The sequence below is a fragment of the Rattus norvegicus genome, chromosome 4 (assembly GCF_036323735.1).
Source record: "Rattus norvegicus strain BN/NHsdMcwi chromosome 4, GRCr8, whole genome shotgun sequence".
NCBI lineage: Eukaryota > Metazoa > Chordata > Mammalia > Rodentia > Muridae > Rattus > Rattus norvegicus.
This window is the reverse complement of record NC_086022.1, coordinates 151,220,730-151,240,717: the sequence shown is the minus strand read 5'-3', so window position 1 is coordinate 151,240,717 and position 19,988 is coordinate 151,220,730. Positions and strand designations below refer to the sequence as shown.

The 19,988-nt window shown below is 42.2% G+C and overlaps 1 protein-coding gene and 1 non-coding gene across 3 annotated transcripts in view; both read left to right on the top strand.

Annotated features, from left to right (window-relative positions):
- The window catches only part of Alox5 (arachidonate 5-lipoxygenase), a 47,179-nt gene that overhangs the window by 10,409 nt on the left and 16,782 nt on the right, over positions 1-19,988 (top strand). For both annotated transcript variants that reach the window (XM_039107106.2, NM_012822.2), the window contains 2 exons: positions 2,752-2,833; positions 18,290-18,412. In XM_039107106.2, coding sequence (XP_038963034.1) covers positions 18,294-18,412 — 119 coding nt within the window. In that variant the 5' untranslated portion in view covers positions 2,752-2,833; positions 18,290-18,293. The remainder of the gene's footprint in view (positions 1-2,751; positions 2,834-18,289; positions 18,413-19,988) is intronic.
- On the top strand, positions 7,701-7,781 carry Trnap-ggg3 (transfer RNA proline (anticodon GGG) 3). The gene has a single exon. It is a non-coding gene; the product is annotated as a tRNA-Pro (tRNA).

Genomic DNA, 19,988 nt, shown 5'->3' with positions numbered 1-19,988 from the left:
GACACAAATAATCTGGCTGACAAGTTCCATTAACCTCTGTTGGTAACCAACCATCTTAACTTTAAGCAGTCATTTAATTTGGCTAATGATCACGTAGGTCTAGAATCATGGAAGGAAAGGATCTGCCAAATACTTCATCCATGTCCTCTGTGCCATTAACCCATTGGGCTGTAGGCTTCACCTTGAAGAGGTTCTCCCCCATGGCTCAGCCTCCATGGCCTCCATCTCTGCATAGTGCTCCATTTTTAAGGAGTCTCACAACATGATGACTCAGGGTGGCTTCATTTCTTACATGGTAGCTCACTTCTAGGAAGAAGTATTCCAAGAAACAGAGAATAGAACCTGCCAGGCTCCAGGCCCATGCCTGGAACCAGTATAGTGTAACTCTACCACCTGTGAAGGACACCAAAATATCTGAATTTAAAGAATGCCAAAGGAGTGGTGACCATGATTAACCTACATGGCACAACAACAAATGCCTTGAACAATTGGACAAGAAGAAGACGCACCCCACAAGTGACCCCATTTCCCACCACATCTGGGGGCCTACCAGCTTCAGGGGAACCAGCTGAGGTGGAACACAAAGTTGGATGAAGACCAAAAGACTGATGATCTTAGCCTTGAAACCCTGTCTCTTGAAAGCCAGTATAGTTGGTGCTATCAATAACAAGATCAAAGCAGGATTTCATAGTCATTATAAGTTCAAAGCACCAGTTTTTACATGGCCTGGTCTTATCGTAATGCACATCTGTGGCTTCATCCTTGGACCTGAATGTTTTTCCTTGAACACAAATTTGTTTCAAGCCATTTCTCTTTTTAGTGTAATTATAGAAGCTCATTGTATTTCTTATTATGCAGCCTTTACTTGCTATTATGAGGAGTAGGTACATTCTATTCTTGATTCTAACTTTATTAGATGTTTTCCTGCAAAACAACTAAAACCATCTCTTAGAACTTTCCTCTGAAAATTATTTGAATCAAATCACGAGTTCTATATAAAATGTAAAATCATCACTTCATTTAAACAGCATTAATTCATGAAAGTTTATCTTCATGTTGATCGGCAGGGAATTTGCCTAATAGGATGCACCGATGCTCAGAGGTTAGACATGTATAGTCATTCCATAGGCTTAGCCCCTCCTAGATGGCTTCTGACACACCACACAATGGCCTACATCTAGCATTTTACCCCTTCACTTAGGTTATCATAAAAGTGATACTATCACTGTGGTCCCAGGATCTATAGCATATGTATGTGGAAATGGTTCATTCAGGGCTCATGCCAGCCCCTGGGGATGTGTTCTGCCACACTCAGTTCAGAAGTAGCTGGATTTGTGATCCTACAGCCTGGGAAGTCCTACCCATTGTTAGTCGGAGTCTCATAACTGGGGAGACTGAGCCAGTCTCTTGGGTCAACTTGTTTTGTTGAATTCCATGGAAATCTATTCATACCAAATGCAGGTAAATAAATGAAGCTTCTTAGAGTCAAGGTGCCCAAGGAATATCTGGTTATCTAAGGCACTTAGCAAAGAAAATGTCAAATGTTCCCAATAGTGCCTAGCATAGTCAGTGACAATAGGCATTGCCACAGTTTAGACTCATCTCGACCTCAGAGCTATTGATCCTGCTCTATTGTCTTGATCTTCCCCTTTGGGACCACTTCTATACTTGAGGCTGGACATACAGTGATCTAGAGAGCTCTGGAGTTTTCTGAGAACTGAGGGAAATGGGTCTGCTATAACGGAAAAGAGAACTGAGAGTTGGTGTCTGAGAACCATTCATGGCACCTTGAAACAATCACCCTGTGTTTGCTGGATTTACCTCAGATTAGAGTATAGCTGATTACAATTTTATCTATGTTGAATGCTCTGAGAAAGAACCTTCAGTAACTTGCCAAAGCTCCAGAAATGAGAGATGACATGACAGGCCACGTGACAAAATGCTGTGACTCTCAGACTTACAGGTAGACAGAAAAACCGTGAGGTTATGGGTTACCCCCATAATAGGTAACCAACAATAACCATTATTCTCAAATATTAGACACATGAGAGGACCAACCCTTTGTAGAATGCTTTACAATGTTCTCACACTAACATCCCCCATAAGATCCTGAGAAGTAGGTATTATAATCTACATTTTTATATGAGGCAGTCAAGGCAGCTTGCTCTGTGTCACGTGACTTTTAACCACAGAGTCTAAGTCCATGCCTGCTATATCTTTCCTACATCCTAGGTGTAATCTAAGTGAGCACATTTGTTTTAGAGTAGAGCCTGTCTTCTGTGTAGATAGCACAAGGGACTGGACAGTGTCCTGCATATTGGGACTTAGGGCATGCCATTTCTCTGTGAAGCAACCAAATGGACTTAAAAGCATAAGAGCCATGAGTTCTGCTGTTTTCTCTGGTGGCATGAAAGTCAGCCACTCTTTTATCCCAATATATCAAAATAACAGTTATTGGACCACTCTGAAGTGGCTTATTACTATCCACTGAAGTCTGGCACGGGGAGGGGAGGGGTAAATGCCTATAATCCCAGCCCTTGGAAAGCAAAAGTAAGAGGGTCAGGAATTTACAGTCAGCCTTGGGTAAATAGAAAGTTCCAGGTCAGTCGAGCTACAAAGGGTCCCAGGATTCCTGCATAAGCAGCATACTGAAGGCTAATGGAAGATGTCTGGGAAAACCTGACCACTGGACAATGTTTGGATGTTGTTGCTCTTCCTCAAGCTGCTCTCATACTTGTCCTTCCTTCACAGCAAAATTGGCCCGAGATGACCAAATCCACATCCTCAAGCAGCACAGGCGGAAAGAACTGGAAACACGTCAGAAACAGTATCGGTGAGTTATGGCATGGACAAATGGCTGCCCTCCTGTACCTGGTCCATGGTAGGAGACAAGCCTGACCAGAGCGTAGGCACCATCATCTTACCTCCACCTTCAAGCAGTCAGAGTGAAGGCAGTCAAGGAAAAAGTTTGAGAAGAACCACATGATGCTTGGGGAGAATGTGTCCAAGAGAGTGGGTCTCCTTTCCCATTATTATATGGACTGCCTTAGCTACTTATGTCTTCATGTAATATTTAACTATAAAAGTGATACATAATCTACAACAGCATTGATAAGTCATTACATGTGATCAAGAAAAAAGGGTCCAAATTATTCAAATTAAACATGGGGGAAAAATCAATACTTCGTAGGAATTTGAGTGAATAAAAAGATGTGTACAGCTGCATGCCAATGTAGGAGGAAATGGACAAATCCTAGAAAGGCACAACCCATCACTTACTCAAAAATTAAATGAACCAGGGCCAGGGATTTGACTGAGCAAGTAAAGACAGAAGTCATGCAAGCCTGGCCACCCAAGTTTGACCCCTGGAACACACAAAATCTGGATGTAGTTGTGTACATCTTTAATCCCAGCACTACTGTAGAAAGATGGTCATGGAGACAAGAGAATCAACCAGCTCTCAGACCAGCCAGCCTGGAATATAGAGAGGGCCCAGCACTAGAAACAACCTCAAAAGGTGAAAGGTCATAACCAACTCCCCAAAGTTGACCTCTGAGCTCTACACACAGTGTCATGCATACATGCCTGAACAAACAGATACACACAGACACCCACATACATACCACAAACATACATACAATATCTTTAAGGAAATAGAGGATCAGAATAAGCCAATCTCATGTAATATAATTGAATTAATAATTTTCAAATGTCCTATAAGTAAAAGCTCAGGTAGCTTCATAGGTAAATTCTAGCAAACATTAAGGAATAAATATCAATCTTTTCCCCCAAATGAATGAGAAGGCAATATTTTCCAACACATTGTATGATAGCAGTGTTGTGCAAAAACTGGGCAAAGGCATCATTAAAAATAAATAAATACGGGGGTTGGGGATTTAGCTCAGCGGTAGAGCACTTGCCTAGCAAGCGCAAGGCCCTGGGTTCGGTCCCCAGCTCCGAAAAAAAGAAAAAAAAAAGAAAAAAAAAGAAATAAATACACGAATATCTCCCAAGAATACAACTGCAGAAATTTTCAACAAAATATTAGCAAGCCAAGTTCATATGGTATTAACAGAGAAGATTTTCCCTAGGGATACAGTGCTTTTGAACATTCAATACATTGTTATCATACATATAACTCATATATATAGTTTTATATATATATATGTATATCAAAAGTACCTATAATCATGTAAATGTATGTGTATATATTTAAATATAATACAATATAATATATACACAAAAATGAATTTGAGAAAACTCAACATCCTTTCATATTGAAACATTCAAAATATTGGAATCAAAGAGAATGTCCTCAATGCAATAAAGAACATCTATAGAAAACTCCCAAGATGGTAAGAAAGATCTGGAAAATGATAGGATGCCCACTCATGCTGCCTCTGTTTGGCGTTTCACTGAAGGGTCTATCTGGTCAGTTAGGAAAGAAGAAAACTGTGTGCACAGTCACCTTTCATGGATGACACAGTCTTTTATATAACTAATAAATTCACCAAAGTTCAATTATTTATGACTAATAAATAATTAAATAACTAATAAATTAGTAAGATTATGAGATACAAGCTGAATAAAAACTTCTATACATTGTAACAAAAGAAGAAAAATATCTACTTACAGTAAGTTCAAAACTCAATAGACTATTTAGTGAGATGTTTAGCGGACGCAGTGTAAGACTATCGACAAAACCCTAGAACAGAGTTGAAAACGATTCACTAAAGAAAACCTAGGTGAGTGGACGACATCTCAAGTTCACGCAGCTTTGCTAAAGTGGCAGTGCTTCCCCCAAGAATGATGGATGATGTAGAGCTTCAGTGCAGTCGCTGTTAAAATCCCAGCTAGCATTTTTGACACAAGATTGACAAGATGTTCCTCAAATACATATGGAAATTGAAGGCATACAAAATCACCAGGCCAATCTTGAAAATAAGAAAGCTAAGTTAAAGAATCTTTATTTCCCAACATCCAGATTTCTGCACAATCATAGTATTCAGGGAAATATAGCCATATTATGAGGATAATACACAGAGCAATAAAATAGAATTCCAAGTCCAGAAACATCCCTTAATACTTATGGTGAATTGGTTTTTGGTAGAATCGGCGAGACAAATCTATATGTAAAGAGTATCCTTTTAAATAAATGGCACTGACTGAGAAAACTGGACAGCCAAAGTACAAACAAATGACATTGGATGCTTACCTAACACCAAATGGATTAACTGAATGGTAGAATTAAAAACATACAATCCTATGAAAACACAAGAGTAAACATCCATGGCTTTGAGTTAGCAAAAGGACTCTGAGACAGGACGCCACATCATACATAGCAAGAGAAAGATCAGATGACTTGGTATCACCAACGTTTCAAAGGGCAGCGTGAAGAAAATGAAAGACTGTTGATCAAGTATTTGCCTGATGAGCATGGGGAGCTGAGTCCAACCCTCGGAATTCACATTTTTAAAAAGCTGTGGGGGCCGCAGAATAAAATGCCTGCCACACAAGTAGGAGGAGTTAAGTTTCCTTAGCATCCATGCAAAAGTCCAGAGACACATACAGTGCGTGTCTATAACCTACCACTTCTGGGGCAGAGACAGGTGTAATACCAGAGCTCACTGGTCAGCTAGTCCAGCTAAATCAGTGAATCCAGGTTCAGTGAAGCGATCCAGTCTGAAGAAATAAGGTGGAGAGTGACCCAATTCACCCAATATCAACCTCTTTCCTCTAAGTGCACACACACACACACACACACACACACACAAACACACGCACACACACACACACACACACACACACATGCACGCACACACATACACAATCAGATATGGTAACATATATGTGTAATCCCAGTGCTGAGGATGACGAGACAGGTAGATCCTGGGGCTCTCTAACCAGCCACCCTAGCCTACTTGGTGAGCTCCTATCTAGGGAGAGAGCATATTTCAAAAACAAGGGATTCCTAAAACATGGCAGTAGTAAGTTGTCCTCTGGCCTCTGCATGAAAGGGCACATATGTGCATACAGACACACCTACACACAAAGAAGCCACAGAGGAGATAGAATATTTGCAAGATATTTGTGTGACTTAAGATTCATGTCCAAACTGTATAAAGAACTCTTAAAACTCAAGAGAGAAATAATACAATTTTCTTTTTTATGAAATTATTTATTTACTTTGCATCCCAATCACATCTTCCCCCTCCTTCGTCTCCTTCCAGTTCCACCCTCTCACTCCCTCCCTACTCCCCTTCTTCTCAGAAAAGGGCAGGCCTCCCATAGATATCACCCAGTTTTGCTATATCAAGTTGCAGTAAGATTAAGCCCAACATCTTCTATTGAGGCTAATCAAGGCAGCCCACTTAGGGGAAAGGGATCTGAAGGCAGGCAATGTAGCCAGAGACAGTCCCTGCTCCTACCTTAGGAGTCCCACATGAAGACCTAGCTGCACAACTGTTACATATGTGCAGAGGGTCTATGTCAGTCCTGTACATGCTCTCAGGTTGGCAGTTCCATCTCGAGGAGTCCTTATGGGCCTAGGTTAGTTGATTCTGTAGGTTCTCTTGTAGTGTTCTTGACCCCTCAATCTTCTACAATCCTTCCTCCCATCTTCTGCAGGGTTCCCCAAGCTCCACTTAACATCTTGCTGTAGGTCTCTGTATCAGTTTCAATCAGTTGCTGGATGAAGCCTCTCTGATGACAGTGATGCTAGGATCCTGTCTAAAATTATATCAGAATATCATTAATAGTGTCAGGGCTGGGTTCCCTCTCATGTCATGGGTCTCAAGTACACCAATCATAGGTTGGCTGTTCCTTCAAATTCTGCTCAATAATACAGTTTTAAAAGGAGTAAGAATTCAAAGTCCAAAGAAATGGACATTTCTCCAAGAAAAATATATAACTGGGTAAACATATCAAAAAGACAGGTGCTACATTAGTCGTATGGGAAATGTATATCAATACTACAGTGAGATGTTAATTCAAACCCACTTAGGCAGCAAGAATCAGAAAATCATTATTACAAATTTTGATGACATTGCAACATTCATATACCACTGTTGAGAATGTGAGAATGTTAACATTCTCAACTACTGCTTTGGAAAGTGGCTTAGTAATTCCCCAAACTCTCAAATAGAGTAATTATGTTACCCAGCCACCCCAGTCTTGATTATGTACCTATTAAAAAGGAAGATGTATGTTCAGATGGCTACTGTTCACTGCCAACTAGACTGGAGAATGAGGCACATGTAGGTCACATGTGCCTGTGAGCTCCAGAGAGAATTAAGTGAGTGTGAAAGACCCGACCTGAGCATGAGTAGCTCCATCCTACAAGCCCAGAGTCCTAAATATAACAAAGGGAGAAAGGGGGAAAGCAAGGAGATCCCTGGCTCTCCCCTTTCTCCACTTCATGGACGACCATGACATGAACGGCTCTATACACCTTACCTTCCCCACCAAGATGTAAATGGCTCCATTATACCTCACCCACCCCACCAGAATGGATGAGATCTCTCAAACTGAACAAAACATAACTTTTTTCCCTGAAGTAAACATACACTAATATGTATGTCCTCACTAAGATTTCTACATGCATAATCACTGTCCTAATAACCCCACTAACACAAAGATGTATACAACATAAATGTCTACGGATGGATGTCATCTCTGGATGGATGGATAAAACGTCATATATCGGGGTTGGGGATTTAGCTCAGTGGTAGAGCGTTTGCCTGGGAAGCGCAAGGCCCTGGGTTCGGTCCCCAGCTCCGAAAAAAAAAAAAAAAAGAACCAAAAAAAAGTGTAATTTGATGTGGATTCCAGGGGTCAGACTCTACCCATTAGGCTTGGTGGTAAGCACTTTTACCTGCTGGCCATCTTGTCAGCCCCACTATGTAGTTCTTTAAAAGCCTTTGAAGTTGGTTAGTGGGAGGAACATGTAAGAGTTTGAACCTTTGGGCTAGAGAAACCCCATGATGCTTCAACCAGAGCTTACCAGATCATCTTGGTAGAACTTCAGAAGGTTGAAGTGCCAAGAGAAGTACAAAGAGTAGAGACCTGATTCATGAGTCTTCAGTGAGGAAACAGGACTCCACTGGTGGACTGGGCTGTAGGCCATTTGTGTGGTACTATGGCATGGGATCTGGCTTCATTCTGCTCATGGCCTGAGAACTCGAATGAGGTTCAATTAATGAAAAATGGACCAATATGTTTGGCAGCAGAAATTTCAAGTCACAGTAGCATCTAGCTTGTTCTACAGCTACTGTCTGCTGCTCTTATCCAGGTGTCCAATGAGAGAGATTGCCCTGAGTCTCAGAAGAGGCCTTATAAGATTGGTATGAACCTGCAGAGAACAGGGGTAGGAGTGTATGGCTTTAAAGTGACATGTTTGAATATCAGATTGACAAGGATTTTGGGCTTGTGGTTGTTAGTCTTGTCAACTTGACTAGGTGTAGGATTACCTAGGAGACAAATCTCTGGGCATGTCTGTGAGGAAGATTTCAGATTGAGTTAATTGAGGTGGTAAGAACCCCATCCCTCTGTGTTTTCCCCACCAAGACGGAGTGCACCCTTCAACTGTAAACCACAGTAAGCCTTCTCTTAGGAAGTTGCTTTTGTCAAATACTTTGTCACAACAAAGGTAGAAATAATTAATACCTAAACTAGCATAGCAGCCACACATAGACTAGTATGTTTAAGGATTGCCCTGATCTGAACAGTCCTTATAAAATGAACAATACAATTGGTGACATTTGTGACTGGGCTGTTTCACTTACATGATAGTTTCTGGGCCCATGCATGTTGTAGTATTTCATTCACTATCTGTAGAAAGAAAACCTGTCCTCTGACCTCTATACGCATGTCATGGCAGGTACACACACACACACACACACACACACACACACACACACACACACACACACAGAGAGAGAGAGACAGAGAGACAGAGACAGAGACAGAGACAGAGAGAGACAGAGAGAGAGACAGAGAGAGAGAGACAGAGAGAGAGAGACAGAGAGAGAGAGACAGAGAGAGAAACAGAGAGAATTCATGATCGGCATTGGTATGGTAATATCTTAACTTCCCAATCTTATATATTATCTACTGTTCTCATCACTGTGACAAAATGTTCGAGAAGAACAACTGAAATAAGATCGTTTTGCCTTGGACTTTGGTTTGTTTGCTGTTTTGTGGTTTTGTACAGTCTAAGAGAAGACATAGAGGCAAAGCATGAGGAGCTGATCACCCTGAACCCATAGTCAGGGACAGAGAGAGATGAAGTCTAGTACTCGCTTTCTCCTTTGTATTTAGTCTAGGTCCCCGTGTCGTGGAACAGTACTACATACATTTGGGGTGGTTCTTGCAATTACCTCACAAACATGCTAGAGGTTTATCACCCAAGTGATTCTAGGCCCCATCATGTGACCATCAACATTAACCACCACTGCTAGCATTTTCTCCAATTGAAAAATATCTGAGGTAAAATAACTTAAAATAGGAAATGTTTATTTTTAGATCGTAGTTTTAGAGGTTTTGGTTTTCAGCCAGGAGGAGCCATGGTTTAACCTTGTGTGAAAGAAGCATACCATTACAGAGTCGTTGTGGTAGAGAACAAAGCTACTTACCTCACAGAAGCTGGAAGACAGACAAAAGGGCCCAGGGTCCAATATCCCCTCAACGTGTGCCCTGTGACTGAACTTCTGGCTACCATTTCCCGGGAAGGCCATTAGCAGGAGTCAAGCCTTTATTATCCAAGCCACAGATGTTGCCTAGGGACAGAGGGGTCAGTAGTAGCAATGATAGCTAAAGATACGGGTTCCCTTGGGGAATCTAAAAATGCTCTAATATTGACTATGGTAATGGTTGCCCATATCCGTGATATTTTAAAAAGACTAATTATTGACTGTCATTGGGTGAATTTTATGGCATAACAATTATATGCCTATAAATCTGTAAAAAAAATTTAATTAATTCAAACTGTAGCATAGACTTCAATGTAGGAATATCATCTATATACAACAGGTAGAGAACAGAAGAGCAAATCATCATAACCAAGTTCAGCAAAACCTCTTAGCTATGACACCAAGCACACACTGCACAGGATAATTGCCACACTGGATTTGGTCAAAACAAATCTTCTATACTTCACTGGACTCCGCCAGAACAGTAAAAAGACAGAGTGGGCCAATGTATGCAGACTGGGTAGGGGCTTGAATTCAAAATATACAGAGAAATCTAACAAAATGTATCAGATCATAACAAATGCCGCCAAGGAGGGGACAGGGATCAAACCCCAGCCCTCTCGTAGGGTCAAACAGCCGCAGCCGTTCTGGGAGACAAATCAGTTCTTTCTCAGAATTATAGATAGTATCTCCATGTGACCCAGCAGCACTTCTTGTCATAGGTGTTTCCAAAAATAATACAACCAGAATTAGGGGTGTGGCTAATGGCAGAGCACTTATCCAGTATATATAAGAGCCATGGATTCAGTCCCCTGTACTGCAATGACATTAACAAGAGTAACTAAGCATATGCCTACACCAAACACTTCTATGCAAACATTCACGGCAACTGTCTTCCTTAGAGTTTCTATTGGTGTAATGACACAATAACCAAATGCAACTTGGGAAGGAAAGAGTTTATTTCACTTCATACTGCCAGGTAATATCTATCAGTGAACCCATAAGAGGCCAATATGAATAATCACACGATGAAGGCCAGATGTCATAAGCACACGCGGCTGGCCCTGAACTCATGTGGCAGCGGAGTTATGACCAATAACAAAGAAGTGACATCACATCACAGGGGTGACTGGGCTTGCTGCCGTGACGATTGTCCTAGATTATTTGGGAGGCTAAACAGAAGAACCATTTGGTCCCAGATGTTCAAGGCCAGCCTGTTTCAAAGAAGAAAAGAAAATTAAGCATACCAATGCTAAGAGTAAGGGTTGAGCGTACTCTCACTGACTGGGGAGGTGGCTATAGAGATGCTTCAAGTCTGAGAGGAGGAGGGGAAGAAAGAGGGAGAGAGATAAAGAGAGAGGAAAAAACAGGCAGAGAGACAGATTGAGAGAGACAGAGACAAATGCATATGTCTACATACCCTAGTTCACAATTAAAACGTTTAAAAAAAAAAAACCTTTTGCACCGTCACTGCCTGGTATGAGAAAGTAACCTGATTATACTGTATTCATGCCAAAAATTCAAAAATTCAATGTGTTTGCAAGCCTTCTACTCAGTACCCTGTGACGTGTTTTGGGACCTCTGTACTTGATTCTGAGAATTGTCCCAGAGTCTGTCTTCCCTCCCATGGGACTGAAGAAAGTTTCTTCAGCTCTCTTCTTCACTTCAACCCCCTGTGACAAAGCCCTTTATAGAATTCTACAAGACTTGTAGTCTGTGGGGTGGGTTAAGACAAAACTCGAGAGGGACTTAATCTGTTGTCAGCCACTAACATCTTGGTGTGGTTTGGTACACACATATGGACTTCTTATCCATTCATCTAAGAGATCACAATGTAACCTGACCTCCTGGAAACTGTTTACTTCATCACAGCCTGGGTCTTGTGGAGAGGAGAAGTGGGGTGTGAGATATCTCGTCCCTTTCTTAGATCTTATTTTACTCCTTCCTTCCACTCAGCTGCTCTCTTCAGCAGCCCTGCCCCTACCCATGGCCCCATTTCCGGTCAGGAAATGCTGAACTTTGCACTGTCTGCACAATCATGAAGTTCCCCTTTCACATAGATTTTTGGGCTTCCAGAGTATGGAAGGAAGCTAAGCAAGAGAGTACTTCCAAGAACTCTGCTGGCATTTCTCAGCAGCCCATCTGGGAAAGGGCACAGAAAAGGCCCAGGTCAGAGATAGTGGCCCATGGCTTCCCTGACTGCACCATCCATGGGTGTGACACAGTACATCATGGTCTGAGGATATCCCTGATCTAATATGTCTGCGTCTTTCAAGCAAGCACTCTCTACTTCCAGCCCCAGAGGCATCATTCTTGGACACCACTCTACTATGTTCATTTGCCTGCCTGCTGATGGACACATGGGTACCTCCTAGTGCTTTCAGACTGAGCCACAGTGAGATTTCTGACTGTCCATGCTCTCATGATAGAATTACTCTGGGGAATATGTCTAGGCAAAGATCTGTGAGATTACCAAGCTTGTGCATCGTCTGAGTTCTCTAAATCTTAATGATCGTTTGCCTAACTGCCCAGACACTTTGTGCCCTTAGCTGGTGTTACCGTAAGATGCCATTCCCCTGCATCACCAACACATTCGACATGAGATGTTTTCATTCTTGCCTGTGGAATGGGTGGGATTGTGTTTCATAGTTTTCTTCTTCACAAATTGCTACATATTTATGCTTTATACATAAGCGCTACAAAGGCCAATGACTCCCCTACTGGTGAACACTCAGCCTGATCCCTACTTATGTTTGTTTTGAATATTACAAAGAGAGAACCAACCTGTATATCTGATATGTAAGTCATTTAATCATCAGCAGATCTGTTTCCAGAACATTAATCTCTCGTCTCAAAACAGCTCTTGCCTCACATAAAATGAAATTATGTATTGTGAGGCAAATATGAATGGCCCTGGTTGACGTGGGTGCTCTGAATGCTGCATTCCCACACAGAACCAATTCATAAACATTCATACGCACAGAATGAGAGACAGCCTTAAACCAACGCATCTGCAAACACATCAGTAGGAACACTGGTTGCATGAGCTACACCAATTTGGGGAAAATCTCATATGAGAGTTACCTGGTGGTAGTCTCAGTTTGGTGTTAACTGGTGTGTTTATACAGTCCAAAGATTTTACCTGATAGTTGGAAGGAATCAGATATAGAAGCAGGCAACGATTGGCTATTAAAGAGACAAGAGGTGGCCCAGGATAATTTTTCTCTAGCTCTGCACACCAACTCTTTACAATAACAAGGTTCCCATAAGCTGAACAGCCTTGTAAAACCTTTAGAATACGTGCAAGCTTTCTTTTCTGAGAACATTAGCTCACAGTTGCGTCAGGTAACTTTTGCACATGCAGAAGCCAAGTACTGTTTTATGTCTTGTGACGCTAGGAAGGCTCATTCTGAGGCTGTGATAAGCAGGAGGCTGAGCAGCCAGGAGAGAGAGTCTCCAGAAGAGAGAATACGGTAAAGTTGTTTAGGAAGACATCCTTTATTTATACCAGTTTTACTAGCAATTATGGTCTCAATACAACCTTTTTCCTCCCTCTGCATCTGACAAGACATTTACGTATAACATAAAAGAGTACTATTATCCCTAAAGTTAAACAATTAAACACCCTGCTCTTCCGGCTGGAACCATGGAGACTGTACCAGAGAGGAAAAAGAAGGTTGCCTTAGTGCAAGAAACTCTTAAGAGAAAGGCTCCTGCTGTGCCAAAAACCAGAAGGTGAAGCGCCTGAGGAAGCTTGCCCTGGAGACACTGCGAAAGGCAAGGAGGAAGCTCATCTGTGAGAAGGCACAGCACTCTCACGAGGAGTGCGGGCGGATAGACTGGACTGAGATTCGGATGCCTGGATGGCGCCCGCAGAACCAAAATCGGAGTTTGTCATCAGAGTCCGCGGTATCAGTGGAGTTAGCCCAAAGGCGCACAAGGTGTTGCAGCTGCTTCGTCCTCAGCAGATCCTCCATGGCACCTTTGTTAAGCTCGACAAGACTTCAGTTAACATGGCGAGGATTGCGGAACCGTACATTGCATGGGGGCACCCCAGCCTGAAGTCAGTAAATGAACTCATCTACAAGCGAGGCTATGGCAAAATCAATAAAAGGCAGATTGCCTTGACAGATTAATTCCTTGATTGCTCGATTTCGTGGTAAATTTGGCATCATCTCCATAGCGGATCTAATTCATGAGATCTATACAGTTGAGAAACGCATCAAGGAAGTAGATAACTTCCTGTGGCCCTTCAAACTGTCTTCCCCATGAGGTGGAATGAAGAAAAAGACAACTCACTGTGTAGAAGGTGGAGATGCTGGCAACAGAGAAGACCAGATAAACAGGCTTATTAGACGGATGAACTAAGGTGTCGCCCCTGGTATTTTTATAATCTGATCAGTTAAGAAACACACAGCCTAAAGGAAAAAAGGTAATAGATAAGAGAAGCAGGCAGCTAGCCAAACAAAAAGTCCATTTTTTAAAAAATTCACTATAAATATGTATAATTTTAATTGTCAATTAAATGAATAAAAGTTTAAGATAATTAAATTAAAATAACTGTTTTTAAGTCTTTTTATAATTTAATTAAAATACAACTGCATCACTTCTATCCTAACTCCTCCCTTTCCAATGTTTACCCATCCCCCAATTCACAGCCTCCTCTTTTTTTAACCCTTGTTGGTAAATATACATAAAAACCAGTCAACATGTAAGTACAGCCTGCAAAGCCCCTGTTCCCTAAGTGGTGCCCGCATGTGTGTGTTTCTAGGGCTGACCGCTTGGTATTACATAACAAACCACACCGTCCATCTCTGCCCAAGACTGACTGACTCTCCTCTCCACAGCTGGTAATTGCCTGTAGCTCTTCATCTAGGAGTGGGGCCCTGAGATCCCTCCCCCCACGTCTGTGTTGGGATGGCATTTGTTTTGGAATTGTTTGGGTTCCTTTTTGGCAGCCATGTTGTTGGGATTTTATGGACGGATCTTTCCTGTCATAGCTAGAAGAGACCATCACAAAGCAGACCTTCTGTTCCTCTGGTTCCTACGATCTTCCTGCCCCCTCTTCTTTGGTGCTTCCTCAGTCTTAGATGCTAGCGATGTGTGGTAGATACCCCCCCTGGGTACCACACAACCATTTCTTCTCTTCATTTGGACTAGTTGTGGCTTTCTGTAATGGTCTCCTTCTGCTGCAAAAACAAGTTCCTTGCCACTTGCCTGTGAGTGTTTGAATAAGTATTCCAAATTCCATTAAGAACCACACTGGTTCAGAAAATTGGCCATAATATAATCTATGACCTCCCTAGCCAAGTGCAGTTGGCTAGGTTTCCAGTGCCAAGAAGGATTTCTTTCCTGTTCAGCAGGTTTTGAGTCCAAGTAGATAGCTGTTGGTTACTTCCGAGGTGGGAAATCTGGCCATGGTGGTCATTGTAGTTTATAGGCAACCACAGCTAGTAAAGACTATTGACACTCTCCTTCCCTACGTAAAAAACCACCTTCTGGTACTGTGGAAACTAGTCTTCAGGGCCACTCTTATGGTTCCTTTCCAGCTCAAATCCTCCATGTTCTATGTGTGGAGTGCACGCTGTCTTCAGCAGTAAGAACTTGCCTTTCATTTCTGGGAAGCAATCAAGGACAGTAGCAATAGCCTATATTGTTTCAGGAGCTCTCTTAGATTTCCCTGATTAACAGCTCAAAAGGAGGTTTTCATGCATGGTACTGAACTTTTTGTTAGCTTCTCTTGGCTCTTGGGTAGCCATATTATCCCTCCATATGCTATAATTTCACATATTGCATGTTTTCTCTTCTATGTGGATATTAGATCTTAAGCTTTCCATGTGAGCTTTTCATTTAAAATAGCCACAGAAGTTAGGTAGCTCATATGAGACCAGAGAGAGGAAGGAATCTCCCAAAAAAAAAGAGACTTAGAATATAGTGTTATGGATAAACATAAAGGAAACTAAAATAGAAAGTTGAAATGGGGAGAGAAGAAATTATGCAAGGGGCAACTAACACTAAAGGCCTTTTGAATGGCCATATGGAAACTCACAACTCTCAAAGCCTCCTAAATTGTATAACAGAGATTTAAATGGAGTTACCATATAATGGAAGAGACAATGCCCCAACTGGACATCATATGCTATCAGGTAAAACCCCCAGTATCAGGAAGGGGTTATTTCTTGTTGAGTCACTGGTTAAAGGTGACCCACAGACAGTCCTTCATAAACAGTATAGGCTATTGTCAAAGCTACTAGTTATCCTTCAGAACCTAACAGAAAGTCCCTATTGCTGAAGACACCACTTACTTATGTCATCAAACATGGAAAAATTAAGCTGGTGCCCAACCAGAAACTTTAGCCATACTGACTAGCATTCACAGTGCTGGAAGGTGCCGTACATGTGAGCAGAGGAGAGTCATCAGTCCTACCCAGCTACAAACCCAGAAACCTATAACTGTATCTTGCACTGCAAGATACACTGGTACAATAATGGCACAAATGTTATGCAATAACCAACCACTTTTTAAAAATCATATTTAAAGCCTATTCCATGAGATGAAGCCCACATCCAAAAACCGTTAATGAAGCCAGAACCTTGAGACTATCTGAGTCATAGGCTCTAGAGGAACAACTACTACTGTTACTCTGCTAAAGAAGTATGCCAACTCCTAAAGACATAGGTTAATATATAGGACTCAACCCCCATCAGAGACGTCTCTTCTTGAAGTAGATGAGAATTAACACAGAAACACACATACTCCCAACTGGAGAATGTGCAGACAATGTGAGCTCTTGTAATACTCAATCCTAAATGGAGTGTCTTTATCAAACCCCTTCTCCCATCCTCGGGGATCAGAAGAGGCAGAAAGAGCCAAAGGTTCCAAAAATACAGTGTCTTTCAGACACAAAAGGGCAGGTGGACATTGAAACTCACAGAGACAGTAGCAGATATACAAAGACTACACAAACTCAAGCTAGATAAAGGGAAGTGGGCACAAGTCCCACTCCTAACCAGGATACTAATTAAAATTGATATCTACTCAGAGAGGGAATATTCATTTTCTCCAAGTGTGAATTTTAGGTGGGTAGGGAGGTATGGAAAACTTAGGAGTTGAGGAAGGTGAAATCTATGATGAAAATATGTTATATGAAAAAATTCAAATAATTTTAAAAATGTAATAAAAATAGAATGGCTTTATTCCGAAAGAAAAATCCACAAACACTTTACAGTGTCTACCCCTTTAAGTGTGAGAAGTGTGAAGTTTACTAAATTTTCTGATTTGGTGTTCGTGTCTAGTGGTTTCAGCCATAGCTCTTCTGCATTTCTTTGTAGCACTGCTATCCACTTGTGTTACATTGCCTCCAAGATTGCAAAACGTCAAGAGTGCTTCATGGCACAAAGATGGTGCTCAAATAGTTCATTATAGAATGAATATACTTTGTCCTTTAAGAGACTGATCAGTTCCCACACTAACTGTACTCTTTTCCTATTTCTTTATTGAATTCTTACTTTATCAATCATGTCTTTATGAGGACAGATGTCTTTTCTTTTTTTCATTAAATTGTAGTCTACACCTCCTTTAGTTCTCTCCCTCCAAACCAGATGTCTTTTCTACCTCTTCCTATTTCTATCCAGTTGATCCTTGTGGTCTTCCTCCATGGAGTGTGAGGTTTTTGTTTTCCCCTGGCCTATTTATGTCTTTGGCTCCTGTGGGTTGACTTGTCTGTATGTCTTATTCAGTAGCAGGGACGTGGTGTCTGGCTTTGTTCCATTTTCATGCAATGCTCTCATCTGCAAAGCAGCAGGTAAATGTGAGCCCCGTGATGTCACATCTGAGCTCAGAATGAATATTTCGGCATCTAAGCAAAACCAATTTATTTTCTCTGTCCCAAATGGATGAACATGATTTTGTTTTTGTTAGTTTGTTCCCGGAGAGTGTTCAGTGAGTTGATGCATGAAGGCTGTAGGAGTTAAACATTCTCCCTGGAGTTGGTGTCTGCTTCTCTTCAGAGGGAACTACTTTGGTTGTGACCACCTCTAACCCTGCTGCAGGCCAGATGTTAGAGGGGCATTCCCTCAGTGCTCTGCACCCAGTGTTCTTTCTCACTTCCTCTAATGCCCTCTGATTCCACCGTGAAAGCTATCTCCTTCCCCAACCACCGCACACAGAATCAGGATGTGCACTGACCAAGCTGGAACGACATTTGACACTAAGGCTGAGTGTGGCTTGGGAGCCTTAAAGTCCTCTCTACCTTTGACTGTCAAGGCAGGCCTCTCTTAGGCTCTGGGGCCATTCAAAGTCACCTGTGTTGAATAATGTCTCTGGGATCTTCCTCACTCCTTCCAATGCAATCTGTTCCATTCACTAAATCTTTAGTGTAAGCGGGCCTCATATCTGTAACATTGCGATCATGTCATAGCACAGATGGTTGCCATACAATGTTGGAAGGATTCCTGGCACCTCTGCTTATAGCACACTGAGCTTATAGTGGGAAAAGAGACCACCGTGTATAAACTTGTCTGACAACATGGCAGCCTCCGCTCAGGGGACACCCAACAGGGCCATCTCTAACATAGTGTTTTCACTTTTCTTGTGCCAGATGGATGGAGTGGAACCCCGGCTTCCCTTTGAGTATTGATGCTAAATGCCACAAGGATCTGCCCCGAGATATCCAGTTTGATAGTGAAAAGGGAGTGGACTTTGTTCTGAACTACTCAAAAGCGTAAGTTTTAGGGACTTCAGGGTGTGGGTGGCCCATCTGGTAGCTGGGGGTGGGGGGAGTGGTAGAAAAGAGTTCGGGATCTCAAAGAAAGAGCACGCCATTCTACCTCAAGTGTCAGGACAAGGCAAGCAGTACTGTTGGTCAGAAGGGGGGCCACACACCAAGACAGGGATTCCACTTGCTTGATTCCCACTCACAGTCTTAACTAGCTAATCTGGACGGAGCTGGCTCAAGAAATTAAGGAAGGGGGAAGAGGTCACTACAAATGCCTACAATACAGCAGTGGACTTTTAAATCAAGATTTCACTGGGGGAGGAGAAATTAAAGCATTTCCATAAAAGTCCAAGGTTATGGGGCGGGGGAGTAAAAATAGTTTAATTCCTTGTCCTGAATACAAGTTTTAGAGCATTTGATAGAAAAGACTCACAGTTGGTCTTTCTTATAATAGGACCCTCATTCTTTTCCTTTATTGGCCTTGAGCTGGGGGAGCAGGTCAGCTGACCACCATTCCCCATGTGTTTGTTCTATCAAGGCCAGGAGGTAGAGACCTGCCAACTTTAAGATGACGGATATCTAAACAGCCTTGACCCAGAAGCTTTCTAGCACAGACAGCACTGTGCTTTCGGCTCACAGAGAGGCTCTTCTTGCTTATAACACTCCCTCTCCACTTCCAGTTCATTCCTGCAGCCAGTCTACCTGAAGATGGTGCCCAGGCTGATGCCAGGTGGCAGATTCTATAGTGACAATGACTCAGACGCCACTGTTGGTCCCATGACTTGGATTCCTGTTCGTTTGTCATAGGGACCTCATGAAATAGGCACATGGGTTTATCACTGTTCTATTGCTGTGAAGAGACCCTAAGACCAAGGCAATTCTTATAAAAGAGAGCATTTAGTTGGGAGCTTGCTCACATTTCCAAGGATTAGTTCATTATCATCATGGTGGGGAGAGGGAGCATGGTGGCACACATGGTGCTGGAGAAGTAGCTGAGAGCTTTACATGCTGGTCCACAGGCAGAGAGAGACCTAGACCAGATGTGGGCTTTTGAAACCTCAAAGCCCAACCCCAGTGTCCTTTAGCAAGGACACACCTGTTCCAACAAGGCAACATCTCCTAAACCTTATAATCCTTTCAAATAGTCCCATTCCCTGATGACTAAGCATTCAAATATAGGAGCCTATGGGGGCCATTCAAACACCACAGCACATATTGCCCCCTCTGCAGCTGAAGAACCTGAGAAGGAATAAGAAGGTTGAGGACCTTGCCTAAAGTCCTTTGCTAATAAAAAGCAGAGACACTGAACTCTGGGTTACATGTCTGCACTCTATTACTACGGCAGGATGCTGGCACAACCATGGATATTCTGTCAAAAAACATTGACATTTCAGCACCACATCAAGGACAGCGTTCATGCTATACTTTGACTCCTGGAAAACTTTAGAATCATACAAATCTAAAAAACCCTAAATTCATAAAGTCCAACTGAGCCTTATAGTCCCTGAGGGACTTTTAGCACTTTCTTGCATCCAGCATAACCACAGACAAGTCTTGGAGAGAGGGACTTGACTACCTGCAC